This window comes from Hemicordylus capensis, chromosome 2 (assembly GCF_027244095.1).
Source record: "Hemicordylus capensis ecotype Gifberg chromosome 2, rHemCap1.1.pri, whole genome shotgun sequence".
Lineage (NCBI taxonomy): Eukaryota > Metazoa > Chordata > Lepidosauria > Squamata > Cordylidae > Hemicordylus > Hemicordylus capensis.
The window spans coordinates 249,806,384-249,825,713 of record NC_069658.1 but is presented as its reverse complement, the minus strand read 5'-3'; the positions used below and the strand labels follow the sequence as shown (position 1 = coordinate 249,825,713).

The 19,330-nt window shown below is 47.7% G+C and overlaps 1 protein-coding gene across 2 annotated transcripts in view; it reads left to right on the top strand.

The window, feature by feature from the left end:
• The window catches only part of LOC128343039 (zinc finger protein 530-like), a 43,702-nt gene extending 24,809 nt beyond the window's left edge, over positions 1 to 18,893 (top strand). Inside the window, exon 6 of one of the 2 annotated variants that reach the window (XM_053291398.1) lies at positions 16,930 to 18,893. In XM_053291398.1, the coding sequence (XP_053147373.1) occupies positions 16,930 to 18,353 (1,424 nt within the window). In that variant the 3' untranslated portion in view covers positions 18,354 to 18,893. Of the gene's footprint in view, positions 1 to 4,641; positions 10,640 to 16,929 lie in introns of those variants that run through there. The other variant, XM_053291397.1, reaches the window with a different exon arrangement.
• Positions 18,894 to 19,330: the final 437 nt, after the last annotated feature.

The following is a 19,330-nucleotide window of genomic DNA, read 5'->3' as shown; positions in this document are numbered from 1 at the left end:
ACACCATCTCACAAACTGACCAAACCACAACTTAAGAAAGGAAGGAAGGAAGACACCCAAGTTCTGCCTTTGTCTATCTGATATCCTGCAAAACCCAATAGTTACAGCAAGCAATAGCACAGCAAGCATATTATACTTAGTTACTCAGTGCTGAGAAACCTTCCTTCCTTCCATCCATCCTGCCTGCCAAGAGCAGTCATGGCCTGATGGACCAGTGGTCCGACGGGGTGGGGGTGGGGAGCCTTCTAGACTCTTACCATGAGAAGAAGTCTTATTTCTTCTCTTTTTCTCCAGCGTAAGCATACATCCCTGCCTGCCTATGTCTGGATAACACACCATGGCCTCAGATTGGTGCTGGGCTGACAGCCTGACACATGGGTCAGGCACCAGTCCATATCTCATCATTGGGTGTGGTGGTGGTGGTGGTGTGCGTGCATGTCTGCAGGCAGACTAACGGGCAGACTATGACACATCTAGGTATGGGGTTGGCCAGGCTGGGGCGAGCTACCAGTAGTGTCACAGTGGGTGGGGGTGACCATGAGTCACTCACCCTCCATGACCAGCTCAGGATAGCCCAGCAGGGGGAGGCTGGCCTTCAGGAAGACCGGCCACTCCACCATTTCAGCATCCAAGCGTAAGCAATGGGGTGTCACCACACCCCTGGCCATGGAGAACACCCTTTCACTCTGGACTCTGTTTGGCGGGCTCAGGAGGAACCATCCAGCAACCGCCACCAAGTCCAGCCAGACTTGGCAACGCGTTGCCCAAAACTGGATCAGTTCCGTCTTGCCACCGGCTCCTGCAGGTATTGCAGCACACACTGCTCAGCACTGCTGCAGGGCTCAGTGGGCTCCTCCCATACCCCTGGCAAGGTGCCAAGGAACCCCTCCATGAACCACCCAGTGGAACGTGGAGGTGGAACCGTTGGCTCACTTGGCCCTGCCAGGGACACCATGCTGCTGGACCAATAAGCGGCAGTGATACTGCTGCTAGGGTTGGACTGCACACTAGCAGTAGGCACTCCAGCACCCTCCTCCTGGTTGCGCCCCAGCCTCCTCTACTCCGCTTGCCTAACCTCTGCAACCAGGAGATCCCTCCACCTGGGCAGCTGGTCAGGGGCGACTGATTTGCCCTTCATCCTTGGGTCACATAGGCAGGACAAAACATGCTCTGATGATTTACCCAGGGGTGTCGTGAGCAACCAATCCACCAGTCCAGTCCTCAGCCAACTTGCCAAGGCGATTGCTTCCTCAGTGGTCAGCGTGATCTAGAGCTCATCCATTGCCCTCTCGAGGAGAAGAGCGGCGGTCAGAGCCTGGCTTATTGTTGCTGACTTGGAACACAAGCTGTTCATGGCCACAAAGAATGGTTCAAGTGCTCAGTTGCCAAGACAACCTTGGAAAGGAGCACCCAGTCCTGATTGGATAGCTCTACTTCCAAGCCACACCTCCTTGCCACAGGGTGTGGATGGCCACCTCTTGCTCCTGCAGGTGCCTGAGCAAGAGAAAGGTGGAGTTCCACCCGGTCGGAACATCCTGAGGGGTCAGGTATTCAGGTATGCCAGTCCGTGAGCATGCGCCTATCCTTTTTGCTCCGGTGGAAGTAAGTGAGGATGTCTGTAGTGAGGATGCCTTGCCTAGCCACAGCCCCAGAAGGGCCGAGCGCATCCCGCGTGACCAGACAGCCATTCCTCCACTGGACGATTCATGGCCACTGACAACTTACCTGCTGTGTGCTCAGTGTCCAGCACCTGCACATGCAGCACAGCCCACCTGTGCTTCGCTACATGGGAGGGGCTGGCCGCGCCACCAGCAGCAGATCCCCCTCCCTCTCCTGCCCCCACACTGCGCCGTGAAGGACAGGAAAGCAGCATGCCTCCCGCTGGGGCTGTTCCTCAGTTCTTCAAGGTAGTACATGCTAGTGCACAGATATGCAGTGCATTCCCGGTACAGGGAGGACACCTGCTAAAGGTGGTGCGTGAGGGGATGTTGTAGTCAGGGGCAAGCAGCTGGCAGAAGCTAGCATTTTCCACCACCTGGAATGGCTGGTCTTCCAAAGTGATCATCTCCCCAATGGCCTGAGTGATGAGATATGAGGCTCTGTGCAACCAGACTGCTTGCCCACTGACTGCACCCACCGCGCAGGCAACTTACCCTGCTTGGGAGCAGAAGCAGGCACCTTGCTGCGCAGGACCAGGGACCCCCAGGTAACAGCATCGCAGGTGCTGCAGCATTATCATCCCAATACTCTTGGGGTCCTTCCCTTGCTGACCTGTGTCCTGCAGCAGATGTAGACAGTGTGGTGTGGATCACCCGCACAGGGCTGAAAATGATCCCACACCATGCTGCTATTGTTCCGAGACCGTTTCAGTGGTGATGGTGGTGGTGGTGGTGGTGGTGGTGGTTCTGGGCTGCTGGTTTGCTCTGGTGGCCACCACCACCGCCTTCAGTGGCTGAGAAGGTCCAGGAACAACCAAAATGACTTCCTTCTTCTCCTCCTTAGCCTCAGACGGTGGGGGTGGGAGGGGTTGCACTGTCAACAGGGATTGTGGAGGATGGAGAGAGCGATCTGGCTGGGCTAACAGCCACTGACACCTCCTCCTTTGCTGCCACAGGAAGAATCCCCTGTCTTCCTGACGGGGAGGACTTACTTCCCCCTACTTCTACCTGTGCGGCCAACTCCTCCATAAAGGAGGAGTATGCCCCTCTCACCATCACCCACCATGAGCAGCATCACCCCTCCCTCTGCCTGCTCCTCTGCTTCTGGCTCTGCTTTGTGCCCTCCCAGACATCTTGGGTTTTGTTTTGTTTTAAATTAAGCCCTAACTCTCATGTGGGGCGGGGGGAGAGAAGAAGCAGCTTTAAGGAGGTGTGGTGTGTCCAAGGTGATCTATTTATGCTGTGTGTGTGTCCCACTATCTATAGCACTGTGGTGCACACCAAGAAGCTAGAAAAATAAAAAATAAAAACCCTAAAAGTAAAGAAGCAGGCTTTACTGGAGGGGGCTGTTTTTGGAGGGGAACGAGCACTAATAGGGCAAGTCGAAGGGAAGGGAAGGCAAAGGGCAGGGGATTACTGTGGCCTCTCTCTGACCCACCCCTCCTGTCCTACAATCCTACCACCTAATCCCTCCCTTCCCCAAACTAGGCCCTATTTAAAGAATTTAACCTGACCAAGGTGGGGGAGGGGAGGGGCTCTCACTTTCAGGCATCTTCGGCTGGGGGCTTCCAATGGTTTCTTTGGCTGGAGTCTGCCAGGTGTTGCTCTCGGAGGCACTCTTGGGCCAAGCAGACACCGAGACTCAACAGCTAGGGGGAGGGCAGGGGGACACCAGTCAGGCACGGCACCCACCCAATCAAAACAAAAAAAAGAAGGGGGGGTGGACAGAGAGAGCCTGGGCAGGCTGGGCACCAGACAGAAGTCACAGCCCATAAGCCTGCAAAAAAATAAAAATAAAAATTCAGTCCAGGTAGCAGCAGCAGCAAAGAAGTGCAGCTTGGGGCTACAAGAGGGGGCAAACAATACCCAGCACAGCACCCCATTTATTAAAACCACTGGGAGCTAGCTATGAGCAATAAGCTTGTAGGAAAAGATCCAAAAGCAATAAGCTGGGAGGGGGAGGGGGGACCACACAAGGGGAAAAAATTCCAGCATCCAGTTAAGCCACTGGGGTTGCTGGTACTATTTTGGAATAATGGCAGCGGGTGGGGGGTGATCAGCACAGCGCCCCAGTTATTAAAGCCAGTGGGGGCTGGCTACAAGCCAGAATAATAAACACAAGTAAAATAAATTCCAAACAGCACCCGGTTTAAAGCCACTGGTGCTGCTAGTTCAATATCTATCTATCTATCTATCTATCTATCTATCTATCTATCTATCTATCTATCTAAATATCTATCTATTTTTTATAAATTGTACTACCAGCACCAGTGGCTTTAAACTGGATGCAGTTGGCAATGCAGTTGTTGGCAATGCAGATTTAAAGGAGTAAAAATAGAGAAAGAGATAAGTCCAGAAGGCACTCTATGTCTCTCTCTCCACTGGGGGCCCGGCAGGCAGGCAGACCCAGATCACCACCACCATTCTGCTCTCAGTGCTGCTGCAATCTTTCTCTGATCTTTCTCTCCTGAGCACAAAAGCAATGACTCTCTCTGCCTCCAAGCAGCCCCTTAAAAACATTTTGAAAATACGTTTTGGCCTCCCTGCTCCTTGCTCCTTCCACCCAGCCAATGGAGGCACAGTTGCCCATGCCAACACTTGATTTGAATGACAATAAACCAGCCAAGAAGCAAGGAGATCTCAAGCCAGTTGGAAGCCAGTGCCAGAAAACTAATCAGCAAGGGAAAAACATGGAGACAAAAAGGCACCTGCAAGGCAAATCACTCAAATCGATTCATGTTGAATCGGGGCTGATTCAATTCAACCTTGAATCAGGCCCTTCTTTTTACGGGTGATTCGATTTGAGGTTGAATATGTGAATCGCCCCCGATTCAGTATGAATCGATTCACCTGCGAATCAAATTGCACATCTCTAGTTATTTGTGGAGCAGGGAGAAGAACAAGTGCCATAATTTGTTCTTGGACCTAAGAACCTTTGCGAATCCTCCTAACCTTCTTCCCTCCCCTCATCTGCCTCCTGCAGGCCTTATCATGGTGCACATGCAAGGGAGAACTTCTCTCCGAGGCTCCTCTGCTGCCCGGTCCACATCGCCAGCAACACAGCCTGGGTGGTTGTCCTCTGCTGATTCTGCCGCTGCAACGTGGCCAACCAGAGGACCATTTCCTTCAATCCACACAGATGCCCACATCATTCAGGAAGAAGTCTCAGACCTGTTGATGCAGAGCTCCTCCCAGGAGCTAGAACACTCTCCCTCCTGCTCTGACTCTGCGGAGGAGGAATCCTGGGGACAAACTCTTCATCCAATGGAACATCTGGTGGAGGAGGAGCAAATTGTCTCTGGTACACGTGCTTCAACGACCTCCCAGCCAAGGCCATGGGCAAACTCAAGTGCCAACTCACTTCATTCTTCTCTGCCACCCTTCTCAAAGAGCACCACTGGTGCCACAAGTGGCACCACTCCCAGCCTGCATCCCCCTGCTTTGGCCAGCAGTGCCACCAGCATCCCACGAGCCACCACTGCAGAGGAGAAGTGCCCCACCACACCAGTTCCCCAGGTGGAAGGAAAGGCCGCCAAGCCGCCCGCTAAACGCGGGAGAAAAGTCTCCTCTTTTGTATGGAACCATTTCACCCACACCATGGAGAAATTTGCAGTGGTGTGCAATCACTGCAGGCAGTGCGTGAGGCTGGGGAAGGAAGGAGGCTGTGCCAAGGTGGGGACCACGTCCATGCACCGGCACCTATCTCTACACCACCCCCTTCTCCTTCCTGAGAAGGCTCCACCAATGCCAGCCACCGTATCCTCCTCCTCCCCAACAACACCGCCTGCAGTGGTGCACACCCCCACCGGCTCCCGTCCCCCTGCTTCAGCCAGCAGCATCTCCAGCACTCTGCGTGCTACTGCTGTGTCAGAAAAGCGTCCTTCCGCACCAGCTCCCGGGGAAGAAGTGCGGGTCACCAAGCGCGGGAGAAAGGTCTCCTCTTTTGTGTGGAATCACTTCTCGCACCACGCCACGGACAGGTTTGCAGTGGTGTGTAACCACTGCAGGCAGCACGTGCGGCTAGGGAAGAAGGGGGGCTGTGCCAAAGTGGGGACCACATCAATGCACCGGCACCTGTCTGTGCACCACCCATTCCTGCTTCCCAAGAAGGCTCTAACGACACCAGTGGTCACATCCTCCTCATCCTCACCAGCAACGCCACCTGCTGTGGTGTGCACCGCCACCACTATCCACTCGTCACCTGAGGCCACAGCCCACGCAACCACCCTGCTGACTGTTCACGAGTCGGTCAACAGGAAGAAGGCATGGGACCCCACCAACCCCCATGCGATGGAGCAAAGCCAGTGGCTGGCAGAGTTCCTTGCCAAGAGCATGCAGCCCTTCGCCCTGGTGGACGACCCTGCCTTCCGGGAGTTCCTCCGTCGCTGTGTGTCTCAATGGAGTATACCCGGGAGGAGCAACTTCTTCTCCGACATCCCAGCCCTGGCAGAGAGCATCAGAGACCCTCTTCAGAAACAACTCGAACCGTGCATCTGATGATGTACAGCTGGACAAGATGCCCAGCCCAGGGCTGAATGTCAGTTGCCGCACTTTGGCCAAGGAACGGCAAGTGCGGCAAATGGCTGTGCGAGAGGCATCCAGCTGGGGCCGTGCGCTGCAAACCACTGCAAACATTGCCAGGAAACTGCACTTAGCGACTGGTTCCTACCGCCCCCGGCATTGAGCCTGCAAATGCTGCAACAGGCCATGCAGCAAACCAAGCGCTCAGCAAAAGGCACATTCTGTATGGCCCACTGTCTAAACCTGATGGTGAAGGGAGTGTTGGCAAAGCATGGCGGGGAGGTCAGGTGGCCAGTTCAGACAATTACAGCCACATCGGACATTTTGCAGGCGCCCAGGCCTGCCTTAAAGAAATTCAGCCGTGCAGAAGCAGGCCACAACACCCGGTAGACCTGCAGATAGCCAGGTGGCGGAACAGTGTACCCTCCATAATGACGTGTGCTATCGTGAAATATTTCAAGGTCTGCAGTGACATCCAAGTGAATCCAGGGCACCGAGGCCTTCTGAAGGAGCGTGACGCTGTGCTTGGGGCCCTTTGAAGAGGCAACGTGCCTGTCTATGGGCAGCATCACCCTGGGACCTGTGAATGCGGAAAATAGTAGAGTCCAGGGTTCCCCGCACCAAGGATTCCCAGATGTGGTTGACTACAACTCCCATCATCCCCAGCTACAGTGGCCTTCAGCTGATGGGAGTAGATCTCTGCCCCTGCTCATTGTTCCCCAGCCCAGCTGTCCAGTTCTAACAAGCGGGCATTTGAAGGTGATCCGGGCAGATGCACACCAGCCTGCCCCTCTGCTAATGCCAACTTGCAGTTCTCCGAGGCAGACAAAATAGGACGCGCCATGCCTGGTTGCACAGTGACCATTCCATGCATGCTCCCAGTGATCACCGTCTGCCTCTGTGGCACACCAAGCAATGGACACTTACAGGTGGGATTCTGGGGGGCGGGGGGGGGATTGCTGCACGCCCCAGTGATCTAGCTCATAGGTGACCAAGCTGAGGCTTTCCAGCTGTTTTTGGGCTATGACTCCCTATCACCCCCAGCTGCAATTTGGGCAGCAGCTGGAGAGCCTCAGGTTGGCCAAGCCTACCTTAGCCAAAGATTAGGAGAGGGAGCCGCTTGCATGAATCTCACTGTACAGCGATGCTGTGTGGTACCTTACTCAGAGAGGATGCTCAGCACCACAGGGAAGACTGTAAGTGAGCAAAGGAACAGCTACACAATGCACAATGTGAATGCCCTTTTCTTTAGCCGAAGAAATCGAGTTTCCTGAGGATCCCACCTCTTGTTTTCCAGTGACATTTTCAATAAGGATATGGGGACACAAAGAGACATTGTGGGTGGATTGTGAGGGGAAGGCCCAGGCCACTGAATTCGAGTGAGACCCCAGACTGTTGCTGCACAGAACAATATTTGGAGGTTCAAACTACTTCTAAAAAATTTCCCTTGTGACCCCATATCTTCTCATGAATAGGGGTGTTGGATGGGTAAGGTATGATGATGGTTCTTAAAAAGCATTGCATAAGTGCTTCTAAAATCCACCCTTTCAGATACCCCAGGAAACCATCCCAACCATTTATCACAAAAAAAGAAGACTGTTATTTGTTATCATGTTTTTTATTTATTTTGTGGTATGGTAAATTAACATCCTTGTGGTTTTTCCACAGTGTAGGAGGTCATCCATCAGAATGGATTGTGGACCCGACATATTCCATAGACACGACTAGATTCAAATTCAAAACAAGGGTTGCGTCCGGTGCACAGGAGGCACCAAGACTCCAGTTTCTGGCCCTGTCTTCCTCAGATTTACAGGACTGTGGAGGAGTTTTGTCTGCTCTCGCTAATTTTGGCTCGCTTCCTACTAGTCTTTTCTTCCCTTCTCTTCTTAGATTGTTCTAGGGTGGGAAAGAAGTTGATCCCCTACTGCCTCTTTCACTGGACAAGACTCCACCTGTCATCTATCACCGCAGAACATCTCAGTGGTGTGTCCAACGCTCAGGTGAATGGCTCAGCCACCAGTCTGTCGATCCAGTGGAATGGACTCTTCATCCAGAAGTGTTCCACTCAGTGGCTCACTTTTTTGGCCGGCCCATAGTAGACCTCTTTGACTCTCCACACAATCACCTCCTCCTGAGGTTCTTCACCAGGTTCCACTCCCATCTAATGGAGACAACGGATGCCCTTCTAGCACCCTGGCTCCCAAAGCTCCTCTATGCCTTTCTACCGTCGGCTGTCATTGGGAAGGTTATACGAAAGATGCAAGTGGAACAAGCAGAACTCATCCTGATTGCCCCACATTGGCCTCAAAGGCCTTGGTTCTCCAACCTAAGAGCTCTCTCAATTCAGCCTCCATGGCATCTTCCTCTCCAGATAGGCCTTCTGTCCCAGGGTCCCATTCTACACCCAGACTCAAACTGGCTCCAATTCTGTGCCTGGATGTTCAGCCTTAGCCAAGAAAGGCTATTTCCCCACAGTCCAGAACACCATCCTGGTTTCATGTTGTCCTTCAACCAATTTGATTTACTAGGCTACCTGGGCAGTGTTTTCATGCTGGGCCAATAGGAAACGTCTTAACCCTATCTCTTCAGTCATCCCGGAGGTATTGGCCTTTCTTCAAACTGGTGTCTTATCAAGGCCTGCATCCTAATACTCTGAAGCATCAAACTTCCACTCTTGCATCAGTCCTTAAGCTCACAGCCCATAATTATATGACCTTGCACCCGCACATCCGCCATTTCCTCATGAGAGCCTCTCTGCCCCCTATAAATAGGTTTGTGGAATCTCTATAAGGTGCTCAACATGTTAACCCAACCTCCTTTCGAACCCATTTGCACTGCACCTCTCAAACTCCTATCCTATAAAGTTATTTTTTTTCTTGTAGCAGTCACTTCAGCCCGCAGAGTCTCCGAACTTGAGGCCCTGTCTGTTTGGAAAGAACTCTGCCTTCTCCAACCTGACTCGGTGGCACTCAAGCTCAACCCTACCTTCTTGCCCAAGATCAACCCAACCTTCCACTGTTTGCAGGATAGAATCTTGCCATTCTTTTGTCCCTTTCCTTCTCACCTTAAGGAGTGGAACTGGCATACCTTGGATGTCTGTAGGGCTCTCTGCAACTACATTAGACATACTAAAAAATTCCACCATTCCAACTCACTCTTTGTTTCTTTTCATCCTTCATCCCTAGGCTCCACGATTTCCAGGTCATCCTGGCCAGGTGGATCTGAACATACATTTCATTAGCCTATGAGTCCCTGGTACTTCTCATACCCGGTGGCATCACTACCCACTGTTCCTTGGCATCAGTGGCCTTCTCTGCCCACACTCCACTGCTTGAAACCTGTAAAGTGGTCCCCTGGTCCCCTATCACCCCTTTTATCAAATGCGACAAGGTTGCATCTTTCCACTCTGAACAGGCAGCCTATGGCCACACTGTCCTTCAACAAGTCCTTTAGTTGCATCCTCTCCTGCCCTATTGTTCACTGATTGGGCATGTCCCATTCTGATTGATTACCTCCTACACTGTGGGAAAAGAAGCATTGGTCTTACTGTGAAGGATTCTTTTTCACAGTATACAGAGGTCATCTGACCCACCTGCGGATGCATCTTCAGTTTACCGGGGTCGCATATTTTGGGTGGTGGCAACTCCCAGGGTATTCAGTTTGTTAGATAACTGATTCTCCTTTCTTTCTCCTCACCATGTTCTTTTTTCTCCACCTGAACTCCTCTGTGTAACAGTCCTGGAACTGGGGTCTTGGCTTCTCCTGTGCACTGGAAGCCAGCCTCGTTCTGAATTTGAATCTAGTCCTGTCTATGGAGCATGTTGGGTCCACAACCCATTCTGATGGATGACCTCCATACACTGTGAAAAACATGCCTTGGTCTTACTTCATGGTAAAACCAATGTTCCTTTTTCAAACATGAAGTATTTGTCCTGCAAAATATATTTATTGTGTTATTCATTACATTTCTGTCCTCCGGGGCAGCATACATAACTTCGCTCCCATTGTATTTTCCTAGCAACTCTGCATGGTAGGTTAGGCTGCGGGAGAGAGAGAGTGACTGGCCCAAAGTCACCCTGTGAACCTCATGGCTGGAGGTGGCTCCCGCAGGTTCTTTGGGTTCACGTGATCCAAAATACACTTCATTTTTTCACTTTACAACCATACAGTTGAGGGTTTTATTTTGTTACATTGTTTATCAATATAATAAGATGGTTTGCTTTTATGAAAGTACAGTTCACTTTGTTGGTTTTTAAAAATTGTATAGGGTGCAGTTGACTTTGTAAAGACTAAATAGTGGTTTTGAAAGGCTTGAGATTTTTTTGGTCATTACATTACATAAATATAAGCTACAGTCTTTGATATAGAAAATTAAGGTGAACCTCTCCACTGTCTTAATGAATACTAACATAATGCTATGTGGCATGGTGTGCATCACAAAATAAATCTAACAAAATGGTTATTTGTCTATTTGCTCAAGAAAATGAATATAAACATGAACTGGGTATTCAGTTACATACACACATATACAATCTTTAATTTAAAAACAACAACACAGAGATGTGTTTCACTCAATGCTTTTTTTTGGGGGGGGTGCTCATTTAGCAATAATTCATCATGCCTTTATTTGGCATATTTCTTTTAAAAACATGCCTTCTATGCATCACACTAGTTTCAGTGTACCCTGACACTTGGGAGGGCCTTCTCTGTGCTGGCCTCCGTGATATGGAACTCCTTGCCCCAGGCATCTGTTTGGCTCTATTCTGCCTGCCATTTGTTGCCTATGAAAGATCTGTCTCTTTAGGCAGAGACTCTTTGATTACTGACTCTGAGTCTACTGTTTATTTGCTAGTCAGTAGTCTGTTGTTCTGTTTTCATCATTTTTGTCTTGGTTTTGGTTTGATTTTATTGCATTTGGTTATATTTGTGGATTATATCTGTGAGCCAGCTTGAGGTTTCTTTGACTGGAAAAGTGAGATGTAAATTATTCCCCAAGTAATAAGTTAAATGAATGAATAAACGTAATTTAAAAAGAAAACAAACCCATGGCCACAATTGACTTTGAGCTTTGAGATGCTTTTAAAAAAACATAAGAGTCCATTTTTGGTCTTTAGCTCTTTAACTTGTTGGGGTAAGCCTCAAAAGTGGCCAAATTTGCAGATGACACTAAACTATTAGGGTAATGAAATCCTAAGAACATTGTGAGGAACTCCAAAAGGATCTCCCCGAATTGGGTGAGTGGGTGACAAAATGGCAAATGCAGTTCAATGTTAGCAAGTGTAAAGTGATACATATTAGAGCAAAAAAAAAACCCCAACTTCACATATATGCTGATGGGATCTGAGCTGTCAGTGACTGACCAGAAGAGAGATCTTGGGGTAGTGGTGGACAGCTCTTTTGACTCTGCAGCGTCTGTGAAAAAGGCAAATTCCATGCTAGAGATCATTAGGAAAGGGGATTGAAAGTAAAAATGATAATATTAAAATGCCTTTATACAAATCTATGGTATGGCCACATTTGAAGTACATCGTACAGTTCTGGGCACCATATCTTGAGGACATTGTAGAACTGGAAAAGTTACCGAAGAGGAGAACAAGATGATCAAGGACCTGGAGCACCTTCCTTATGAGGCAAAGCTACAGCATCTGAGACTCTTTAGTTTGGAAAAGAGGTGACTACGGGGAGACATGATAGAGGTGTATAAAATTATGCATGGAGTGGACAGAGAGAAATTTTCCTCCCTCTCTCACATTAGAATCAGGGGTCATCCCATGAAACTGAAGGCCGGGAAATTTAGGACCCACAAAAGGAAGTACTTTTTTCACACAGTGCGTACTTAATCTATGGAATTCTCTATCATGGGATGTGTTGATGGCCAATCGCCTAGATGGCTTTAAAAGGGGCTTAGACAAATTCATGCAGGACAGGTCTACCAATGGCTACTAGTCCGGTGGCTACTGGTCACCTCCAGCCTCAGAGGCAAGATGCCTCTTGCTTGTGGGCTTCTCAGAGGCATCTGGTGGGCCACTGCTTGAAACAGGATGCTGGACCCGATAGGCCTTGGTCCTGATCCAGCAGGGCTGTTCTTATATTCTTATGTTATAGAAGTGTAAGGTCCTTGAAGGAGGTGGGTTTGAACCAGGCCTCTCTGCAGCCCTGCTCTAGCAGCTTACCTCTTGTGTTTCTAGTAGTCTGCTTCAGTGGTCAGCCTTGTAGGTTGAGTTCTGCGCTTCAAGGGCACCACCTAGGCTGCAGTACCAGCCTACCTGAGCACTCATCCCAAGGACCAATCTATGTCCACCAGCCCCTATAAAACCTCAGCTTCAGAACCTGACCCTCAGAATGAGCAACTTGGTCTTATTAGGCAGATCCTTGCTTGCTTAAATTCTTGATTCCTTCCCCGGTATTGCTGCTTTTTGCTACCCTGCCTGTACTACATTGTTGGGGTGTGCATGATGCATTTTGTGCACATCTCAGGGCGGGGGGTGGAGTGCGGGCTACTATGCTGCCTCCTCTGGCCCCTTGTGATTTTTGGTCGCTTCCTCTGGAAATCAACCTGTGCCTGTCCATGCTGCTTGTCCCTGATGTCTTGCTAAATGATATTTTATCCTGTGGCATCTGATTTGATATTCAGAAATGAAGACTGATTCAACTGTAAGCATTTCAGTATTACAAGTATAGCAGCATTCTTTACGGATAATTCTGAATGTTTGCAGGGAAAAGTGTAATCAAGTGTCTGTAGTCACTGCTTTCATACATCTGAATATGAATAGTTGGTAAACACTTGACTCTGAGTCTACTTTACTCTAGTCTCGAGCGTAATCCTGGCCATTTAGAAAAGGAACTAGAAGTTAACATGAATGGTAACCGGGTCTTTAGCCACACCTTTCTGTTGGCAAGTCAGTTGCTTTAACGTTTCTAGCATTCTTCTTCAGAGTCTCTGTGCCTGCTCAAAGTTAGAATGTTCAGAATGTCTAGACCAGTGGTTCTTAACATGAGGTCTGCCAGATGTTGCTGAACTACAACTCCCAGCATTCCCAGCCACAATCTCCAGCCCCATTAAGAACCTCTGGTCTAGAGCTTTATTTGGGAGCTGGTGCTGGTGCTCTCTCCACCCTTTTCAAAATGTGCCCCTTCATGTATGCACATGCCTTTAGTTGTGGGATCAGTAGCACATGAGCCAGCTGGGGTGATCAGTACCATGGGTGGGGTGTGTGTGTGAATGCTCATTGTGATTTTTGACAAGGTCTATATATCCCTACAGATGGAAAATAGGTGATAGTGCTGCAATACTTCAAGCTTTCTTTGTGTTATCATGCTTTCATTGTCCTGACCTTGGGAACAAATTTGCAATGGTGTTTTTTAAGTTTTAAAAAACACAAAAACTACTATACAATTTTAATCAGTTTTTGTCAGAGGAATAGAAATGCAAATTAGCAGGAATGTCCTCTAAAAATTACTCCATGGAGAGAGTACAACAATTTGTTCATTGTTACCCTAACACTTTCCTCTTGTAAAAATGACTGCAATTCTTCCTGAATAATTTGGGGATAGGGCTAAATATAATAATGCTAACCCTATTTTCTATTTCTAGGGAGGTTACAAGTTCCCTCCCTGGCTTCTTCAAGATAGGGCTGAGAGAGATTCCTGCCTGCAACCTTGGAGAAGCCGCTGCCAGTCTGTGAAGACAATACTGAGCTAGATAGACCAATGGTCTGACTCAGTATATGGCAGCTTTCTATGTTCCTGTGAGGTATATATTTCCAAAAATCACTATGAGCATTCATTCCCTGAGATGGTACCAATTAGAGATGTGCATGGTACTGGTTTTCCTGGTTTGGTTCAAATTTGAGCCAAATTCGAATGGAACCGGGTGGCTTGGAGCTCAGACTCAGTTGTAGTGGGTCTGGTCCAAAGTCTGCGCATGTGCAGAGGCCATTCAGCAGGTACAGAACTCACTGTAATGGTGATCTCACCTGCGCAGAGGCCCAAAACTGTCCGCAGGCATGACCGAGCCTGTGATTTGGGAGGTGGGCAGCGGGATTGGAGGAGCACCGGCTGCCTCCAACACCTCCACCATGGCTGCTGCTGCCATTCCTCACCATCCCAGCCGCGATCACTGCCATCCCTGCTACAGCCACCATCGGCTTGTTTTTAAAGGTACAGTGATCGGCTTGGGCTAGTTTTTTTTTAATGGAAGGAAACCAGTTTGGCTTGTTTTTAAATGTACAGGAACATTTTTCATCCCACCCCCCCGCCCACCATCACAGTTACTCTTGGCAAAGCCCTTCACTTGTAAAGGGGAATCCTTGCAAGATTTCCCTTTACAAGTATACCCCTCAAGCCAGCTTGCGAGTCGGGCTTCGAGCTGGGGAGTGGCACGGCTCGAACTCGGACCATCCCCATTTTTCAGGGGGCAGGTTTGGCTTGAAGTTGAGCCTTCAAGACAGCTCAGTCCAACTTGAGCCAGTTTGAATTCGAGCCAGCTCACACATCCCTAGTACCAATGGCCAAAATTTATGGTCTTGGCTCATGGACAACAGGCCTTTCCTAGTTAGTTCTTGTCTAACTAGGGCCAAGCCAAAATGGCTTCCTAGCTTTTGCTGCCTTATTTGTGGGGGTGGGGTGAATTTCAGGGGTCGAGGAGGGAAGATTTCCACCAACAGCATGGTGCTTCTCCTAGTAGTTGCCGGAAAACCACTCCGAATAACATTCTGCCATCAGAATGAACGAGGGGCATTTTTAGAGAGAAGATGGCTGCCAGCTGGTGGCTGCTAGGGGAAATGCTGCCGCCAGCACGACAGCAAAAGCCAGGCAGCAATGAAAGGGGGTCAGTATTTCCCTCTTTTGCCCTGATCCCCCCGCCCAAATTTGGCTGAAATTTCTTCTCAAAGAACTTTTGGTGCAGCTCTATTTCTAACAGCAGCTGCTAGAATGTTTCCCTTGGTTGTTGGTGGTATTATTATTATTATTATTATTATTATTATTATTATTATTATTATTACATTTTATATCCCGCTCTTCCTCCAAGGAGCCCAGAGCGGTGCACTACATACTTAAGTTTCTCTTTCACAACAACCCTGTGAAGTAGGTTAGGCTGAGAGAGAAGTGACTGGCCCAGAGTCACCCAGCTAGTATCATGGCTGAATGGGGATTTTGAACTTGGGTCTCCCTGGTCCTAGTCCAGCACTCTAGCCACTACACCACGCTGGCTCACTTTTATCACTTTGCGCATGTTCTGGAGCGTCTTCTGTTGTTGTTAGCCTACTTTCCAGTAGGCTGATGATATCACCTGACATTCCGTGTGTGTGTGTCTGTCTGTCTGTCTGTCTGTCCCCGCCTCATCAACTTTGCAATGCCTGGACCAATATGAACCAAACTGGTTACAACTGTAGAGATGCCTCAACAGCATAGTTTATGGTGATGTCATCCACCCCAATTCAAGATGGTGGATGCGTAAACTTTTGAGGTGCAATTGGGTCAACTTGTGGACTGCCTTACCGATTTGGACCAAATTTGCTACAGCTGAAGAGACACATAGGGATGCTTCAATGGTGTAGTTTGTGATGATGTCATCTCCCCCAATTCAAAATGGCAGATGTATTAATGTTTGTGGTGCAAGTGGACTAACTTGTGGACTGTCTAACTGATTTGAACCAAATTTGGTACCGTTGTAGTGAGTGACACATAGGGTCACCTCAACGAGGGCTCCCTCTGTTACAGACAGACAGTTATGGCCTTTGGCTCACACACATGGGAGTAAGCAACTGTTGCATGATGGGAGAATTCTTACAAGGGGAGCTAGAAAGCCTTTGCCTGTGCTTCAAATTCAGAGAAATTGTCTGCGGGGTGGGGGGGGGGTGTGTGATGGTGGGGAAGTTTCATTGGGGTCAGGAGCTATGGGAGGTCGGATGGGAAGTCTAGGGGCACAATTTGGCCCTTGTACTTCCAGTTTTATACTCTTTAGCAAAAGCCAAGATAGTAAATAGTGGGTAAGATTTTTCTACTATCATCACTTGCATTTCAGTTCATAAAAGGCACCCTACTGGTTCAAAGCTCTATCTCTAATTTGATCAGATATTCTGGGAAGCAAGGTGCAAAGGCAATGCCCCTCTCCTGTTGCTGTTCTCCAGCAACTAGTATTCAGATAGACTGCTTCTGAACATGGAAGTTCCATTTGGCTATCATGACTAATGGTCACTGATAGATCCTTCCTCCACAATTTTGTCTAATCTCATTTACAGCCCATGGCCATCACCACATTTTGTAGCACCAAACTCCATAAATTATGTGTTGAATGAAGAAGTACCATGTCTGTACTGAATCTACCAGCATTAAATGGCATTAAATACCATTTTAAAATTTATTTAAGTTGATATATTGGCGATACAATGCACATATTAACATCTCAACTTTCTTCAAAAAGAAGAGAGTCTTTTTATTGCACAAAAATAAAGTTGGTAGACATAAAACAAAACGTTTTGGCATACACATCATTGTCAGTTAAACAAACAATTTATTTATTCATATCTATGTAAACCGCTTTGAGAACTTTGGTTGGAAAGAGATATATAAATATCCTTTGTATTCATATTTGTGGTTCAGTTGTTTCTGCATTGGCCTTCCAAAATTGACAATAGTATTGACTGGGGCCTATGCTACTGATTTATTTCACCTTTGTCATTGCTTACAGTTGCCCTGTAACCAAAATATAGGCAAGGATGATTCATGCCATGATTCTGTATTCCAGAAGCTGATGGGCACGTGTGGAAGAATGAAGAGAATCTTCAGCTGGAACAAACTGAGAAAGTAGGTATCAGTGGAACGTCAACAGGAAAAGTCAAAGAGAAAAAAGTTCCCAGTCTTAAAGTGGGTGAGATGCTTGGAGGCCACCAGGAAAACCATCCAGTAAAACAAGCTTTTCTTTGTATGGAAGGTGAACAAGGTTTCCAAAAAAATACCTTCCCAGAGGAAATCCACAAGGGTCATAGAGAAAAGGTGCCAACTGACCAGGAAAAAATCCTCCATCAGGACTCTGATCTTCTTAAGAATCAGAAAATGGACAAGAAAGAAAAACCATACAAATGCATACACTGTGGGAAGATCTTCATTAACACCTCTAGCCTCCTTCTCCACCTGAGAACCCACACAGGAGAGAAGCCATATGAATGCTCCGAGTGTGGGAAAACCTTCCGCTACAAACACCACCTTGTGATACACAAGAGGACCCACACTGGGGAGAAACCATATAGATGCTCAGACTGCAATCATTACTTCATGTACAGCTCAGAGCTTAAGATCCACAGGAGAAAACACACGGGAGAGAGGCCATATCAATGCACAGAGTGTGGGAAAGGTTTCATTAAACGATCAGTCCTCCTTATGCACCTGAGAACTCACACGGGAGAAAAACCTTATAAGTGCCCCATATGTGAGCGGAGGTTCAGTCAGAAGGCTCATCTCATTAAACACCAGAGCACCCACAAGAGGGAAAAACCACATAAATGCTCAGACTATGACAAAAGTTTCAGTTGTATAGAATCTCTCATTGAACACAAGAGAACTCGCACTGTACAGAACCCATGTGAATGTCCTGAGGATGGGAAGAGCTTCCAGGATAAAATAACACTTATAATGCACGAGAAAACTCACACCAGCAAGAAACCATATGTTTGTTCAGTCTGTGGCCAAGGATTCTGTGAAGAAAAACCACTTCTCATACATGCAAGATCACATATGGGAGAGAAACTATATGGATGCTCACAATGTGGGGAGAGTTTCTGTGATCAATCATCTCTTGCTGAGCATGGGAAAACTCACTCAGACAAGAAAGTGCATAGATGCTCCCAGTGTGAGAAAACATTTAGTAGTGGCCCCAACCTGATAAGGCATCAAAAGCTCCATACAGGAGAAAAGCCATATAAATGCTCACAGTGTGGGAAGCGATTCTCCCAGACCTCTTCCCTTCTGAGGCATGAGATAATCCACACGGGAGAGAAACCACACAAATGCTCCGACTGTAACAAAAGCTTCAATCGGAAAGAATCTCTTATGGAGCACAAGCGAATCCATTCAGGAGATAAGCCATATGAATGCTCTGAGTGTGATAAAAGATTCACTCGTTCCTATAGTCTTCGTAAACATCTGAGTATCCACACCGGAGAGAAACCATAAGGATGCTTAGACTATAAGGCTCAATTAGAACATGAAAGCCATATGAAAACTTAACATTGGAATACACAGCTGGAGGCCAAGTCCTCCTGGTCCCAAACACTCCCCATCTAGTTCTGGATCGTAAGGACCTAGACACAGAGAGACATGAATCTCAGCAGCTTTTTCTCAAGCTGAGACATGGGCAAAAGATGCTTCCTTGGGATTCTGAAAAGATGCATGAAAAGGGAACCAAAATTATCTAGGGGTTAAAGCAATCTTTTTATAAATAGAGGAACCAGTTAGACCCCTGTTAACTGGGCCAAGAGGCACCTCCTAAAGTGGTAGACCTTTAACAGGGGGAGAGCAGCTGGCCCTATCCAGCCCAGTGTAGCATCCCTTCTGCTGGTTTCTCCCTTGTGTCTCTTTTTAAATCATGAGCACCTTTGGGGACCGGGAAACATTGTCTTCTATTCTTTCTGCTGTGGCAATTGCTTTGAGAACTTTTGTTGAAAAGTAACATAAATTTGCTAAATAATAAAACACTTTTTAGCACTTCTGTTGCATCCCACTTTAGACTCCTTGGGTTTTTTTTAATGCATTTTTATCATTTTTTAAAATGTGTAATATATTAATTCATCCAGACTAGTTTTTAAACTTATCTGACATAAGGAAAATTACTCAAAAGTAGTCCCATTGAAATTAAAAGGACACATTTGTCCTTGCCGAAATTTGAATTTCCATGACTGCTTAATAGGATTACTTTAAGTAATTTTCCTCTTCATATCTGCCAACATTTTTTTATTGAGACTCCTTTTAATTTTGCTTCAATTCCTGTTATTTCTATTATGTTTATTGTGAACAGGTTCACTAGTTTGCTGAAGAGCATTTCTGCTTCCTGGCGGCTTCTTTCAACAGCTCTACCAGGAAAAGTTGCTCCTTGATGCTTTTCCAGGTTAAACCAACAGAGCTTTGATTCCTAGACAGGCTGGGAAATTTGA